A 17,766-nucleotide genomic window follows, 5' to 3' on the forward strand; every position below is an offset into this window, starting at 1 on the left:
GTGTGCATGGGTGCATTTGCACATGTGTGCATGTGTGGGTTGACATTTTACAAGCCATTATCATCCACTATGCTCCTGAGTTGATGTGGCATTGCTCCCACTAGAATCGCTGTTACAGGCTGTTCACAACACTAACAGGAGCTTTGTGTCCTCCGTGTGTCCTTTCTCACATCACTCCCTTATTGCAGCTGTATTCATGTTTGTCTGCTTTGACTCACCTTCTCATTTGTTCTCCCTCCATATCCTTCTGTCTTCATCCCTTTGCTGTTTCTGTTTACTGATCCCCATCTATCCATCCTCTAGTCCCTCCTTCCCTTCCCTTCTCCTCGCCAGATGGTTAGTGTATCACTGGGATGGCTGTGGAATCAAAGATGCAACTCTTTTTTTCCCTCCGCCGCTCCTTCGCCGCCGCTCTCTATCCCCAGTCTAATTTTAGTGTCTTGCCACTGCAGAGCCTTTAATGCCAGCTACCATATGGTAGCAGAGAGCAGTCAGAGGCGTACGGGCGCTTTTATAGGTGCGTCGAAGCACAGCTGCAACAATGCGCGTCAGGGCTCAGAGTTTTTCATTACATTACTGTGAGACCAAGCCGACCCCCCCAATTCCCCCACCTCCACCCAAACCCACTCAACTCCTTTCCCCTTCTCTTAATACTAAACCGCAAATTGGTTGGGACTCTTTACTGGAAGGAGGCAATCATAAACCACACAGTGCCGGTGACGTGATAAGTTGGCGGGCTGCCCGCAACACAAGACAACAGGCTCACAGAGTAACAGCGTAACAGCGTTTCTCTAGGTTCAAGTTAAAGTTGAGCTGCTTTTTTCTTCTTTATACTCTGTCAAATGTCTTTTTTTGTGTGTGTCGTGATGAAGTGAGAGGAGTGCTGTGAAAAGAGTAAACACATTTACCTCAAGAGAGAGGAAGAGAAATCATTGAAATAGAACAATAAAGACGTCTCCTAGATTCTACCCCAACTGCAAATTACCCAGGAACAGAACGTTGATGAAGTGCAGCATATCCTGAATGTAGCATATTCTGAATAGTTTTTTGGCATCGTTTGACAAAATGACAAATCCAGTATTTTCACAATAAATCATCCTGGGTGAATTTTAGCTGTGGCTGCTGAACACTACTGGAACTTTTCCTTTTATGCGAGTGCAGATGTTGGTTACCATAACTGCACTGAAGCAAATCGCGATACTTTGTCATATGAAAAATGATCAAGTCTCTTTAAGGGTCTGCATTTCTTGACTTCGACTATTGTTAATGCATCCCACATCTCTGGCAATTAGGATGACCTCTAATTAATGTAAGATGAGTTCACCAGGGTCAAAGCAATCTATTTTATGCTCTTCTTTTCAGAGGGTAATTACGATCATAAACTATTAACGGACCATTAACTCGGGCAGGTAAAGCGAAGGCCATCGCTTGGCATTTCTTTTACTGCAGCCAATTACTGGAGAGGGATTTTGTATGATTATGAAACATTAATCCGACTAAACAAATCATGGTTGTGTTTTGCAAGTATTATTTCTGTATGCAGTTGGCAAGGACAAGGTTGAATGGTCAAGAACCAGAAGCAAATTTGTGAGCTAATGTCGGATGGGAAGAAATGACGCAAAGAAAAGTCTTTAGATCGTGAAACTGGAAGAAAAGAAAGGAAAGGAAACAACAAAGCATGAGGCTTGGAGATTGGAAGATTAACAGAACTAAAACTTAAAAAGATGGCTTGTGATGTACCTCGCCGAAATAGTCCCCACTCTCCTTCTGAACCAGCCTGACGACACACTTTCATCTTCTTGCTTCAAAACGCACCCCATCAGATGTCTTTGAAGTCTGCGCGCACATACCTGCATGACCCTGTAACTCCACAAAAGAAAGCATATTGCCTTGTTATGTGAAAAAGATGGAAAATAGCTTCTGTCTTTCTGTATATATACAAAATGTGTATGCCACGGAGAAACCTTTTGGGTGTTAATGCACTCTGGGTCACAGGAAGTGGTGGTGGTTCAATGGTAATGAGCAAACGGGGGTCAGATAACGTGGAAGTAATGGACCTCTTGTTATTCCAAATGGGTGCTTCTGGGATGAAAAGACAAGGAAAAAGCTTGTATGATTATATCATATTTGTATGTGCCTTATGAGCTTTACATTTAGTTTTAGATCAAAAGGATCCATCCATCTGGTTGAATGTAACATTTTTGTAATTTAATCAACAAATAATGACATTATATTTAGCACATGAGTACAACTTGAATCTTCCAACTGCATATTTTCCTTTTTTAAGCTTAATTTGACTTTGACTACACAAAAAGCAAATGTATTGTTTTATGCAGTTTTGAATCTCCCTTGTGTTTTTCTATCTATTTTAGACATTGTAGTAAAAACAACAATTACATAACCTGACAGATTATGTAATTGTTTCCCAAATCAGCGCAAAAAAGACACAGAGAGCATCTTAAAAAGAAGAGTGACTAACTGAGCGAGTCATCTTTTTGAGAAAATAGGCAGAATTGATATTTATATTCTTGCATCTCCACAATAAATGGTTTCCAGCGTTGTCTCGAACATGCACACAAATGTTACATTTCCTCTGGTAACACAGTGACGTTTCCTTCTGCAGGCCAACCTGCCGCTCCTTCAGAGGGAGCTGCTGCACTGTGCCAGGCTAGCCAAGCAGAACCCAGCTCAGTACCTGGCACAGCACGAGCAGCTGCTCCTGGACACCAGCACCACCTCCCCAGTGGACTCCTCAGAACTCCTGCTGGACGTCAACGAGAACGGCAAGAGAAGGACGCCAGACAGGTGTGTGGATCCGAAAGTCGGAACACTATTTTGACGGCAGAGGACTGATCTGGTTTCTGCATACCAGCTCCAAACATTAAAGCAGCTGAGGCTTTTTCCAATATTTGATCTCATTCAAAAATCCCTTTGAGTCTGTGTGTATATCCATGAACCCACACACCGCGCCACAGAAACAAGCTGAGCCAATGCAGGGCAATAGTGATGTGTTAATGTATGTGTGTCTGTATGTATGTATGGGAAGTGTCTGTCTGTGTGCCACCGGGCCTCATGATGTCCTCCGTTGGACACCTCAGCTCCTGGAACCTGCTCTTAATGGGCCAGAACTGAGGAGAAGAAGAGATGGGAACACACACACACGCACACACAAACACACACACACTGATTTTGAGAATGGAAAAAAGTAGTGAAGGCTGTTGTGCCTAAATGGAAAATATGAATGTGTATGAATATGTATTCTGTGAATGTTATAATTTACTTCCATACTTTATTGAGTGCCCCTTCCCAGCCAAATTATTACATCTATTTGTTGTCACAGGCTTTGGTGATGACTCAATGTTCTCTGTTCTAATGGACGAGCACTGAGACGTGCTGTCCAGGAACACACAGCGCTGTAAGAACCTGCAGTCCTCTCTTCAACAGTCTTCCCACAAGCCCAATGGCAGACATGTTAAAGACTGTGGCTCATTCCCAGCCCTATTTCATACACTTTATTTAGTATATCTGCAATCTGACTGGAACACAGCATATAAATTTCCCTGCATTTTCATCCAAAATTAACTTTACAAAGGGATTTTACACATATCCTTCTATTACACATTAATAAGCATTCACGTCTTCTTGAACATTTGTGTATGTGCATTGTGGAGAGTGTGTGTCTGTGCTTCGAGGACAATGCATGCATGGTCTTTTGAAATAAGAAGTCATTCTCCTGGGGTCTACAATTTTTAATACAGTCAGGGGAGAGAAAAATGTACTTTTTATATTTGCTGAGGGACAAAAATGCCAAAAGCGATATTAATAATTTGTACCTCTCTTTTCCCCCCCAACAGTCGGATAGGCAGACTTTTTCTGTAATACCTGCATATTTGCAGGCCGTCTGGTGCTTAGGGGAGTGAGCTTAGGGGAAAAGGTGTGAGTATAAATGTGTGAGAGAGAGAAAGAGCGAGAGAAAATATATGGAGAGAGAGAAAAAGTAAGTTAGCATCCATATATTCAGTGGAAAAAAAAGTGGTTTTTTTGTGTGAATGTGTGTGTGCATGATGATTCTCTATTCAGTGTGAAGGGGTGAGTAAGGTTCATGTATGTGCACTTGTGTGTGTGTGTGTGTGTGTGTGTGTGTGTGTGTGTGTGTGTGTGTGTGTGTGTATGTGCGCGCGCGCGCCCTGGGAGATGGGCTGATAACACTTACAGATGAGGCTCCAGCACCAATACGGCTGGCTAAGCACCTCTTGTTTCTGCTTACCTCTGCTCTGCGTTCCCGCTCATTGGAGCCCTGCGTCGGAATATTGGAATTTGAATGAGAATACTTAATTACGGACAACAATGCACCATCAATGCATCCTGATTAATACCATGGTCTGCAGGAACCTGACCAGGAACGATGCAGTACAATATGAATCTGACAACAACAACAATGTACATATTGTGTATCCTATAGTTTTCTAACAAAGCTGATATTAAAATAATAGCTGGGAGGGAAAATTCACTAGTACTACAATGGCTTGCATGGTAAATTATAATGATGTATATTTGTACAGCATTAATTCCATCAGCAACATAATTAAACCCGACACTCTATCGCTCTGAATTTCTCTTTTTAAGAGAACTGTGTTCTCACTCGTAATTGAAGTCTAATCTATTCTTTTGTTAATTGAACAATTATTGCAGATGTTTCACAATAAAAGTCTTCCACACAAGTAAAGGAATTACACCCCGTGAAGTATTTTTTTATGTAAATTAGGGGAACCTTTTCATTTGTGTAAAAACAAAGGGGACAGGCATTCCTCAAATATAATCAAAATGTATTTATTAAAAAAGGAATTTTAGAAATAAAATTCCTTTAGCCTTTATGATTGCCAGTATTAAGTAGAGTTGAAAGAAAATCTCAATATTTGTAAATGAGCTTAATCGTTTTATCTTAGAGACAATGTGAGGCCACCCATGTCTGTCTGACATCCAAAAAAAGATAATCCAACTATTAAAATATAGAAATATCAAGACATTGGCATGTCCATGTAAATTAGGCCCATATATGTATCTTCAGCCGGTTAAGTTATGGGTACACACATCCGCACATTGTATAAGAAACTGTGAACGTGTGTGCACTGCACTGCCTGAAGATATAAACATTGTTGCAGGAAGGCTGGGGAGACGAGAGTGTGTGGAGGGGGGGGGGGGAGAGAATGGATGGATGAGTCGAGGGAGGCAGCGAGAGACGGTCGAATGGAGGGAAAGAGCATATGGAGAGCTGTGGATGAGCATTAGGAGCCCATAAAAACAGCTCATTAAGAAGTTCAATCTGTTCATCGGAGAGAGGGAGAGAGAGGGAGAGGGAGAGAGAGATGGAGAGAGTGAGAGAAGAAAATGGAGGAGTGCAGATAGTGGGGGGAGGTTGGCAAGATTTAACTGTGAACTGACAAAACTGAGAACACACACACAGACACACATGTGCAAGAATGCACACACACAAACACACCTGGCCACATTAATCTTCGGAAGCAGCCTCACAACATTTCTCCTGTTCCCTTGGAAGCTACGTTAGTGAGTGTGTATGTGTGTGTGTGTGTGTGTGTGTGTGTGTGTGTGTGAGCGCACACTGTAGTTGTTTATTTGTACGCATGTATGAATGGCCGTGAGTTATTTTCATGAAAGAATTCCAGTTTCATTCCTGCACTTCTTTTCTCTGTTAGCACGTCGACTCAAGCATTTAGTGCAGCACAAAGTAGGGAAGAGTTGTTGTGAGGACATGTTTCAAGTTTGGCTTTTGTAGGAAATAACTGCATCAAACTAATTTTTAATCAAACATTCTTACAAAATAGATGTGATAACACCAACGATTTGTCCTCCGTCCTCTGCTCTTTCACTTTATCAACTCATCTATTTTGTCCAGTGTCCAATATTCAATATTCTTCCAAAAGAGTAAAATAAAAACACCCTCATAAAGTGCTATTTGCAGTGACAATGTAATACTCACATGTTCCCTCATTTCTTTCTTTCTTCACCCAGAACCAAAGAGAACGGCTTCGAGCGAGATGGTGCCCTCCACCCGGATGTTCACCCTAGCAAGCGGCCCTGCACCATAAGCCCCGCCCAGCGCTTCAGCCCGTCCAATGGGCTCTCCTACCAACCCAACGGCCTGCCCCACCCGGGCCCGCTCCCCCCGCAGCACTACAGGCTGGATGACATGGCCATCGCCCATCACTACCGTGACAATTACAGACACCCCCCCACCAATCATCGGGAGATCCGGGAGAGGCCCAGGCCTGTTGGTGAGGACGTGGGGGGGGGGGGGGGGGCACTGTCAAAGCTTTTACTTTGTCGCATTTACGAGAGAAGATTTTACATACAAAAATAAACAGTTACCACAGTTACATCATTTTTACATCATCTTGACATCATTTCTCAGTTCTTTATATCCCACTGAGATCTGACTTTATATCCCACTGAGATCTGACTGATAATCAGTCAGTGTCCACTTCAGCCTGGTGGGTGCGTGTTGGTGCAACACACTGACAAACAGTCTCCTGACCACAGGGCCCTCCTGCTGCCTCAGAGATGCTGAGGCCACTCGGACCTGATGCCGGACTGAAGTAACGCACTGTGTGAGAAATATGAGCACACAACAGAAGTACATTTAGGCACGGCGTCCTTGAATTAGAGACATTTTTCTCCGTAGACCGAGCCTTGATGAAGCTGTTACGACGATGTTGGCTCAGCTCTAAAAATAGGAGAGACATTTACCATGTCTTGCCTTGTGATGGATGTTTATTGGACTCGAAGCTCAGTCATTTGAGTCCTGCCCTCGGGCCGGGAGAGAGATATGGAGACAGCAAAGAAAAGGGGCAGTGGGGGAGGAGAAAAAAGAAATAGATGGAGAGAGAGTTTCAAACTGGGACCAAATGAAAGATGGCAGTGATGGAGTAATATTTCATTGTTCCTCTGTGTCATATTGACTTGCCCTTTGTTTATCTCTCTATCTGTCTTATTGATTACAGGTATGCATACAGGGACCAGGCAGGAGGAAGTGATTGACCACAGGCTGACCGACAGAGAGTGGGCTGAGGAATGGAAACACCTTGACCATGTAAGAAAAGTAATAACATTTTTTATTATTATATCTTGAATAGAAGAGACTAATCTAAATCCTCAATTCAGTCCTATTTAGTTGTTATATATGACACTGTACTGTAAGACATAGTGAAGAGAAAAGGTGTGTGCATAAAAGTGACCTAAAAGTATTTGATCAACAAATGATGTGTGAGATCATCGAAAGAAAGGTTGGACATTAAGTTCATATCAAAACTAAGAGCAAGGTTTTTTTATTATTTATTATTCTTTATACAATAACATTGTGCATGTGTGTGCTTGCATGTTTGCCTGCAGTATAACAAACATACAATGTAAACCTTTCAAGGGTGAGAGTGTGTCTAGTGTGTCACCACTGAACATATGAATATAAGAATGACACACGAACTAAAATATTAAAATAATAATTACAAATAATTCACTAAGAACGCCACACACTGGCTTGCTGAATTGCAATCAATCCCTCCATGTCTATGTGTAAACTCAGCGCCTTGTCCGCTCCCTGTCACCCCCAGCTGCTGAACTGTATCATGGACATGGTGGAGAAGACACGGCGCTCACTGACAGTGCTGCGCCGGTGCCAAGAGGCCGACCGCGAGGAGCTCAACTACTGGATCCGACGCTACAGCGACGCTGAAGAGCTGAAGAAGGGCGCCGCTAGTGGGCAGTCAAGGCAGCAGAGCCCGGCGGCACAAGACAACGCAACACCCGGTAGGGGATCACACACACATGCACATGTCATAGAGAGCTGTTGAAGTGGCCAAGCAATTAGTCTATTTACCGGACTGCTTAAAGCCATGTTCCAGTGAGTTCTGTTCATGTCTCCGTTACATCTCCACTGATCCTTCCATCTGTATTCGTCTTTCTTTATGAGTTTATTTATTCCACTACCTCTATACAGGGCTCCAGACTGCGACCAAATGGTCGCATTTTGCGCCTAAAATTAGACACAGTGCGAGTAAATTTTTCATCAACTCGCGCATGCGCGACCAGTAAATTAGCAGATTTCTTTTTTTTGTTATTAAATATTTTTGTTGTTTACAAACTTGTTCTACACTTCAGCCCACTATAGTTAGCGGTAATGCCTGAATGACTGGTTTGCTAACCGACATTAACTCCAGAAGAAGAAGAAAGGAGACGAAAACCGAAGAAGAAGGCTGGCCTGTAGAGGCGCACCGCAGCGGAGACGCAACGAGGGCGAGGGCCGCAGAGTGAGAGGTCCACGAGGGGATCCTCACCACCGAGCGGCGTCCCCGTCCCCCGAGTTGAATCTCTGGGTCAACTCAGCCGACTCTCACATGTCTGAGCCCTTATAGACTGATGCTCACGGTAAACACATTCCATCAGGAGCGCGCGAGGGTTTTGATAACGTTAGCGGAAGGATTTAAGTGACAACATCCGGTTTTGCAAAGTTAGCGGAAAGAACCACGTGAAACAACATCCGTTTATCAAAATAAGATGTTGACAAATCATACACTAACATATAAAAGTAAACAATGAACTGATGTTGTATCTTTATAGATAGTTTCTGAGATTTAGCTTAAATTATGCTAACATTAAAAATGTTTACTGTACCAAGGAAGAGTTTATAAAAATTAGTCAGTCTGGATGTTAAGAAAAGTCCTGTATATAGATTTCCCCAAGAGTTCCAGGAAATGAATGATGCAGTTGTGTTCCATACATATCTGAAATCCTACAATAGCAATCAAACAATTTTAATGTATCAATTAGGAAATTTTTCAAAGTAAAGTCCTAAATGTTTAAAGAAATCGGTAATTTCTTTAATGTTTGAGTTGCTTTATATATGTATTTCCTCATAGTCCTAGGCAATAATGCTACACAATAAATAGAATGTTCAATCAACACCGTGATCGGTGATTGGTATTATCGGATCGGCAGATACTGATTTCAGTGATCGTGATCGGCACCAAAACCTGATCGGTGCATCTCTAGAAACCAACAAATGTTTTGATTGGCCACATCAAGTGCAACATGCACATGCTCAAGGTATGTTTTCTCTTCAAATATGTTTAAACTCAATACAGTAACTTCTGAAGAGTTCTCTGTTGTGAATGTTTTGCAGTTCATGAAGGCAAACAGGCATAAGATTGTATATTGTCAAATTATTTATCAGTAATACAGTAAAATGATGGGAAAACTTTGCAAGTCGATTTATAGTGTGTCAGGGTTTTCCTGCAGAGAAAATTTGGGCGCCTAAGTCGTTTTCCCGAGCGCCTATGACAAATCCCGAGCGCCTAAGGCAAAAAAAAGTCTGCGTTGAAAAAACAAAAAATAACTGTGTTCATCAGGTTCATGTCAGCGAATATGTTCTCAATAGTATGTTTCAAGGAGGTGTGCTCACCTGTGTGCGCATATCACGGCAGAGCGGCCAGCTGCTGATCACGCACTCAATAGCTCGACTGCATGAATAGAAGGTGCCACCCAAGACCCATTTTGACCCAGGAAAAAGTGCGCCCCTAAATTTTCTGCTTGCGCCCCTAACATTTTAAGTTAGGAGCGACTGTGCTCCTAGTTAAAAAAGTTAGTCTGGAGCCCTGCTATAGAACGTTTTTTACCCACCACTTCTTTAAGTTGGACATAATGTACATAACACTTTCCTGTAGTGTGTCTTTTTTCTTTTAGCTCTCTTAAAGGGACAAGTCTGTTGGATTGTATGAAGTACTTATCTTTAAGCCCCGGGGGCCTTTGCCTCCGTCCTCCGCCTGAGTCTCTTAGTGCGGTGTGCCATATGTGCAAGGGCAGAGGGGGACGGGATGTTGGGGGTATTTCCAGTAGATGACGGTATATTTAGAACATTTTGCGATGGGGAACTTTTTTAGTCCACTGAGTCTTGTTGCTTTGAAGACAGGATCGATCAGTTTCACTTTCAGTTCAGTTTCACATCTAAAAGGCTGTCCACCGGCAAGATAAAGCTGTAAAGAATTCTTCAATATAGCGTACCCTTTTTTTATATAGATTTTTTTTTTATGTGAGCTGTTCTTTCAGGTGGCTTAAAATCGTGTTGCCTCTGGTCTTGTCCACAGCTTTCATCTTCTGTAGGTAATATACTGACTATGGATAAGTTCCGCCTATAACTAAAGACCCAAATTATTTGTTTCCCGTTGCACTTTCCAAACCACTATTATGGGGTTGGCAACATTGGAGAAACCAGCAAGAGTAAGCTAGATTTAGTTATCCAACTGAAAAACACCCGTTGGTGTTGCCAACTCTTTTGCGCTTTCGGCCAAAGAAAATGATTGGACGAGCTTATATAGTTGTGCGACAGCCACGGATACTGATATTTTTTCTCATTTTTTGTCAGAGAATCTAATTCATTGATTCTTTTTGGGATGCAATGCCAATTTCCAGAAAATATCATTAAAAAGTGTTGAAAAAGACAATACCTACATTTAAAGAAGCCCATTACTACCGAGTCGGTTTGCTTCCAACATGAAAGTGATGATACCGATCTTTTACATTATCTCCAGCAGTTTTATGGTTGATGGTTTATGTGGAGATCCCCAGGGGTGGATTTTAGGTCCTCTACTGTTATGCTCAAACATAATGCCACTACGCCATATCATCTATGTAATCATGATTATACAGATGGCAATCAGGTGGAAATATATACGTCCCCTGAAAACCAGAGCCGTATCAGGGTAACCAACATCTTCTACAACATGATGATTAGTTCTACAATCTTTCTGTTGTGTCATCGGTTGATCGTTAACGACCATGGCTGGTTGTTTGTGTCTCCCCAGAAATTCACAGGGAGCTGCTGCACCGGCCTGTGTCTGGATACGTACCTGAAGAGATCTGGAAGAAAGCTGGTGAGCAACATTTCCATGCCCGCCATTATCACACACACACACACACATATACACCCACACACACACACACAAACACACTCTCTCTCTTTCTCTTTATCTCTCTGCAGTTTTTAAGAATGTTTGCTTTGTAGAAATCAAGTCCATATTTTTCACCCAGATGAGTAGGGCGGCTGGAAGAGGATGAGAGGTGCTCCTTTAACCCCATTCTCCCCTCTGATCCCTGTGTAGTCTGCTGCCTGCAATCTCCACTGCTGGTTAACGTATTAATGTGTCAGGCTTCTCTTAGAAAATTATTTATATTTAATACAGTATTGAAGAAAGACAACTAAGAGTTCCACCACCACACTCTGCACACTCCAAATATGATGTCAGGTTGTAAAACGATTTTATTGCACCAGTCAAATAAGGGACATAAGTCGCTTTACCAGCTGGTCCAGTGGTTTTGCTGGTAAAAAAAACTACTTTTCAAAACTTGGTATCTTCTTGCATTTGGCACCAATGTAATGTCCTTAACCATAGACATTGCAGCAATTCTATTTAACACAATCGTGAAAATGAAAAGGGAAATGTGTTGAGCCAGTTAAGATCAAGTATTGAAACTAATTTGTTGCTTTAACAGCTTTCATTAGTAGCCATTACATTTGTAGTGTACACAAACAGAATTCTTTAAACTCATGAGCACAGCCGCAATCACCATTATTGCTGTCCTGAAAAACTGAAAGAATTTTCCGCTGAGGGCTCACTGCTCGAGGAATCCACTTTGTATTCACCGTCAGTGATACAGTATATCTGCTTTTTAAACCCCTCGGAGAAAAGAAATTGTCCCCTTGCTTGACCGAGCATGATGTGTGAGATACTCAGAACAAGTAATATGCATTTAAATTGAATTGAGTATCACCATTGGGACTCTGCCTGCTCTCCAGTCCTCTCCTCCCCTCACCAGCTTTGATCGATCTTCCATCTAAGGCATTTGGTGTGTAATCACAATTCCATGCACAAGGCATATATCACACTGCACAAGGGCAATTTCCATGACTTCAGGCAGCACAGTCGGTTCAAGACAAAACCACCCTGGTTTGAAAATGTAGCTGGATGACGATGGAAACAAATGCCTGTCTTTAGAAAAGCACACATTATGTCTGATATTTTAAAAACAGATGTTACATTTGTAATACAAGTGTAATGTCTACAAAGGATATTAAGTAAAGTGAGGTGTATTTGCCAGACCTAAAGCTGTATTTATCTTTTGTCTGTAGGATAAATGCTGCCTGATATTTTCATTCTCTGCATTCTTCTCCATATTTCTCTTTCACTTCAGTCGCATATATTCTGGCTGAGGAGAGACTGATTTAAATGTGACCTGGGGAGGATTACAAAATGTGATTTTTAACACAATGGAGTATGGCGATGAATACATCTGTTTGAAATGGGCAAATTGTTTACAGTTGGTGATAAATATTCAAGCACCTTGCACGGTGTCCTACCGGCTTCCCACTTCCCTCACCACATGGGCCTCAGGGATCACAATGGAAATGCATAATTTAAATATAAATTGCCTCATTTGCATACACAATTAGTCAAGTTACAGGCTTGATGGGAGCAAACCAAAAAAATCCTTTTGCTTTGACGTTCGGTTGGAATTCCACTGCTTAACACCCGCACGGCAAGGTTATTCATTACCCCAAACAAGTACAACATAACACATTGCTACATTTCAAAAGTATGTTTTCTGACTTATTACCTGTGATTAATTGGCCCATGCTGTTATCTTGAGGATATTATAAGAAAAAATATATTGTCAAATATATTCCTTTCAACGACCCATTAGAGGACCTTTTGTAGCTGAATAAACCTGTCACCGTCACCGTCTACTTCCGAAAGGCCTTAATGATTAAACAAAAGCTATCAGTGTGTTATGTTTTAATCCACTATTGTATATTTACCACATTTAAAAATTGATATCTGGTTACATTTGGTGTATCCCAGGGGTTACTACCCGATGCAGATGATCTTGGAATAACAAAAACAGAAAAGGATCTCTGTGTGAATTAATTCTCATCATTTAACTACAAGTCAGGTTTTTGCTCAGATTTTGTCCGAACATAAAAGTGAGTGAAAGCATTAATTTTATGGTTTTAGTGTCTGTCCTCCAGATGTGTTACAGATTTAGGACATGAAACTGCTTTTATCATTAATCTTTCAGAAGACACAATCTTAGATTCCACTTCTGTCGAATTAAACTTTGCAATTCTTTCAGAAAATTGTTATAAACTGTCTATATTCACACATAATAACTGTTGTATCCTAGAAAAAAACTGAAAACATCAGTGTGTTCATTAAAAAATAAACTCACAGAATGATCCAATGCACACTACATTGCAGGTACGGGAGGCTTGACTTCCTCTGTGTCCGCACTCTTTCCAGAAGAGGCCGTGAATGAGGTGAAGCGACAAGCTGTGTCAGAGTTGCAGAAGGCCGTCTCAGAGGCCGAGCGCAAGGCGCACGAGATGATCAGCACCGAGCGGGCCAAGATGGAGCATACGGTCGCAGAGGCCAAGCGACAGGCGGCCGACGATGCGCTCTCCGTAATCAACCAACAGGAAGACTCCAGCGAGGTAAGAACACACAGCAGCGCTTCAAGGCATCAAAAGGTGTACCCTCAATCTTTCAGACATCATGAGAACTGTCATCGTCATCCTCTTGTTTTGGCAGTTGTGATCATTCTTTGTTGTCGCTTTGACGACACTTTAGATGTTCTCGTAGCTCCCTAATGACACAGGTGATAGGATCTTCTCATACAAAGACGTTTCTGTTGTGTTGCATTGTTGTATTAAGGAAAGCCAATCATTGTATTCTGTCTTTCAAATATCAAAGAGGTTTCTGATTGTTCACAACTTTAAAAGTACTTCTGCAAATATATAACCAGGTCAATCCAACATCACCCTCGCTTTCCTCCTCCCTCTGTTTGTTTCCGACAGAGTAGCTAGTATGTTTAGAGAGGTGTTACCAATTCAGCTGAGAGGAGTTTTCATGTCCTAATCACCATTAGAGACCTTGACGTTTAATCAGTTAAGTGAGAGGGAAATATGGCACACATCTGTCATTAATTGCAGGAGTGATGTTTATGAGAGAGAAGCGCCCCAGAGGTAAACTCTGTGAAGCTGTTTGCAACCTTGTTCTCCTGTTTCCTGTGGATATACAGCCGCCCTGACCTCCTCTCCCTGCGGTTTCTAAGACTTATAAGAGGCCATAAGTGTTATCAGAGATGGGTTTTTCATCTGTCTGTGGTTTGTTTTAAGCTTAAGTGTTGTAAAAGGAGAAACTCCTTCTGTTTATGTGCAGACTGTTGCTGTGATAACTGTTGCTAGTTCTCTTTGTGGCCTTTTAATATCGCTAACGCATGATAGTGTGTTACGCAAAGAATAAGCCAAACAAGGGGTCCTGACGACTATTTCATTCGTAGCCTAATCAAAAGCTCAGCTCAACTGGCCAATTGTCTGGATTGTAAATTCTTCCGCTGTATTATTTCTGTGTGAGGTGACATTGTGTCTTTCTGTCTGCCAGAGCTGCTGGAACTGCGGCCGCAAAGCCAGCGAGACGTGCAGCGGCTGCAACACAGCGCGCTACTGCGGCTCCTTCTGCCAGCATAAGGACTGGGAGAAGCACCACCATGTCTGTGGTCAGACCCTCCTGGCCCAGCAGCAGCAACAGCAGCAGCAACAGCAGCAACAGCAGCAGCAGCAGCAGCAAGCCAGCCAACAGCAGGCAGGCGTGCCGGGGTCAGAGCCCCCCGCTCCCATCAGCTCCTCTGCCTGCACCCCGAGCAGCGAAACTGGGAGTCCGGCTGCTACCCCGCCTGCCGCGACCCCTCGATCCTCCACCCCCAGCACCCCGTCCTCCGCTGCCCCGGAAGGCACACCGCGCTAAGAGACTCAGATGGAGGATCGAGGCAAAGGCCTCCGGGGCTTGACAGCCAGCCCTCAACCCCACAAACAGCATGACTGTCTACATTGCCTTGCAAAGATACTAAGCTAACGCGGCTAACGGGAAGAGATGGCAATGCTTCTGTCTATCTAGTCATATAAGGAGGAGGAGGAGGTCCACAATCAGGTCATATTGACTTGCCATTACTTTAAAGAAACACAAAGATATTCTTTGTTTTGAATGAATGGATTTAAATATTGACATCCTTTTATCGTTACACTTGCTGTTCTTGTTGTCCGTTTGTCGTTGTGCCTGTTGTTGTTAATGTTGTTCTCATTGTAGCTTATCTTGTTTTTCCTGTAAATATTAAGAGACCGAGTAGAGATACCCAGGAACTCAAGACAAGTATATCTGACCTCCCCTTTTTAAAATGTTTTTTTTATTTTCCATCCTTGAATTAATGCTTATTTCTTTCCTGTACCTGGGACATGAGACGGATCAACCTTGTTTTACCAAACAGCATACCAAGGGGACATAACTAGCTAGCAGAACAATACTCTTTGTAAAGAAAGATATTCGATACCCTGAAAGACAAACCAACCGAAAGATGGATAAACGAGTGTGCTGCCTGGAGAGAGGAGAGGAACGGACTCAAACTCTGGACCACAGACAGCCATGAAACGGGCAGATGTGCTGCAGATTGCAAGCGGAGCCAGCTGTTCAACCAATGTTATTTCCCTCTCACTTGCAGTAATATCCAGGTCAGTGGGCTGGGAAATACAAATCAGTCTCCCTGAAGGACATAAAAGAAATAATTCTTGGACAAAATACAAAACTTTGTCCAATGCACATGTGGAGGATGTACTGACTACAAGTTGCATGCTTGGTGGTTCACAGTAGCTCTCAAACAGGAAGTGAAGTCATCATCCCACCGGCAAGACTGTCAAATCACCATGACAGCAGCCGCTGGGCCACTCCGAGCTGGAAACCTAGTGTGGAGGAGTCGGTAGGAAACTCATTCAGAACTCCACACGCTTCCCTCCTGTCTCAACTCTTAACAACATTTCCATCTTTCTTCTTATGTTTTCGCATTCTTTTTCTGTACATGTCATGGTGTTAAAGACTTCTGTCCTGTGGTGTCACAATGGTTATTTATTGTATGTGTGTTGGACAATTGTGACAATGCATCGTACTTCAACCAGTCACAACTCTGAGTCCTTCATAACTCTCGCTCTCTAGCAAAAGGAGATAAAAAAGAAGTGTTATGTTTTTTCCAAGCTGCTTTTCTATTCTGTGTGTAAGTGGTAGATCCCTCGTAGTTCTATAAGTTTGACTTCCCTTCGTCCTCAAGAAAAGACACTAGCTATATCTCAGAGCTGCTACTTGAGTCCGACCCAGATCTTTTCTGAGAACTAGCATGTTTCGCGGAATGCTAACCTAAATGTTTTGTACAAGGGACATACCTAAATGTATTTGCACTGTCACAGAGGTTATTTCGGCATGCTTCTTTTTTAGCATACTTGTGTTGTTGGTATTGAGCCATACCTCATCAACCATTTTGTATGTAGTGATAGCACTATCTGTTTCACATTATTTGGGATGGGGCTCGTTGGAAAAATGTAAAATCACCAAACCCACTTTTTGTTCTCCATCTCAACATGTTAACAAAAGCGGCCATCATTTTTATTTTATTTTTTATAGTTACAGACAGTGCATGCACATTACTGACCGTTTGTTAAATATTTGTTATCTTTTAGAAAAAACGAAAAACAACCAAAAAAATGACAAAAAATATTCTAACAAACTAACTTTCCAAATGCAGAGGTGTAGACTCCGATTGACAGCTTTAACACTGCAAAGCACCAGGTAACACACAGTATTAACACAAGAGATAAACAAAAAAACAGCCAAAGACTGACACCAAGGACCAAAATCCTAATTTAAACGATTTTCAAAAGAGGTTACTTCACACATATATTTGGGTTATTTATTTCTTCATGTTTTGTTCACACATTCATGGAACAAAACCAACTTCAGTGTCATAAAAGTCATTTATTTTAATCCTTTCTGGAAAACCAACGGCACTTATCTTACATTGTGAAATGAGAAGGTGTGAATTAAACATAATGGACATTTTCACAGCAGTGTTACATTTCAACTGGAGCAATAATAACTAATTAACACTGATGACTTCTGTGACCATTTTTGAAGAGAAGTCTTAAGATATTTTTGGATCTTGTTTGTGCATTTTCTCCTTCCACAAATGTCTGATTAAGTGCCCATTTCAGCTTTAAGCAGTAAAGTTCTTTATTCTTAAAGAGGTGAATGTGACTGGGCTTTCAAACCAATGCCGTTTGTTTTGTGTTTATTTATATCAGAGTAATTTTTGCTGTTGGTATAGATAATCAGTCACAGCTTTGTTGTAAACCTTCAATGTAAATCAAACAGACCTCTCATTCGCAGTAAGAGAGCACTTATCCTGACACACACAAAGCTCTTCCCCCCAAACACCTTGGTGCTACACAGAAGCGCGTTACAATTTCTGACCTCAAGAAACAAGTGGAGGCCCACAAAGGTTCTGGGCTGTTTGCTCCTTCTGTACTTCCTCATCCCTCCTTTCTTGTCTAAATAAAATACACACCTGCATTATTGACTCTTAAGGGTTAAACAATCCAAAAAGGTGTCTAACACCCGACTAACGACTCCTCAGAAGCTGTGAAGAAACAGCCAAGCTGTTTTCACATGAGTTTATTTGAAAGTATACAACAAATAATGTGTGTTCATCACTATCAGGGCAAAACCTGGGTTAAAAAAAACAGGGGGAAAAAATGAAGACTAACATTATTGCTCAATAATTATTTGAGAAGCTCTATTTTTGTTCTTTCTTCCCTCCTCTATGTGT

General features: G+C 41.9%; 1 protein-coding gene across 1 annotated transcript in view; it reads left to right on the forward strand.

The window, feature by feature from the left end:
* Positions 1-14,950, forward strand: part of runx1t1 (RUNX1 partner transcriptional co-repressor 1) — a 57,071-nt gene extending 42,121 nt beyond the window's left edge. The window contains exons 5-11 of the mRNA XM_056415550.1: positions 2,624-2,805; positions 6,031-6,293; positions 7,020-7,108; positions 7,626-7,821; positions 10,872-10,940; positions 13,365-13,555; positions 14,505-14,950. Coding sequence (XP_056271525.1) covers positions 2,624-2,805; positions 6,031-6,293; positions 7,020-7,108; positions 7,626-7,821; positions 10,872-10,940; positions 13,365-13,555; positions 14,505-14,867 — 1,353 coding nt within the window. The 3' untranslated portion in view covers positions 14,868-14,950. The remainder of the gene's footprint in view (positions 1-2,623; positions 2,806-6,030; positions 6,294-7,019; positions 7,109-7,625; positions 7,822-10,871; positions 10,941-13,364; positions 13,556-14,504) is intronic.
* The last annotated feature ends 2,816 nt before the right edge of the window (positions 14,951-17,766 follow it).

The sequence above is a fragment of the Pseudoliparis swirei genome, chromosome 1 (genome assembly GCF_029220125.1).
Source record: "Pseudoliparis swirei isolate HS2019 ecotype Mariana Trench chromosome 1, NWPU_hadal_v1, whole genome shotgun sequence".
Lineage (NCBI taxonomy): Eukaryota > Metazoa > Chordata > Actinopteri > Perciformes > Liparidae > Pseudoliparis > Pseudoliparis swirei.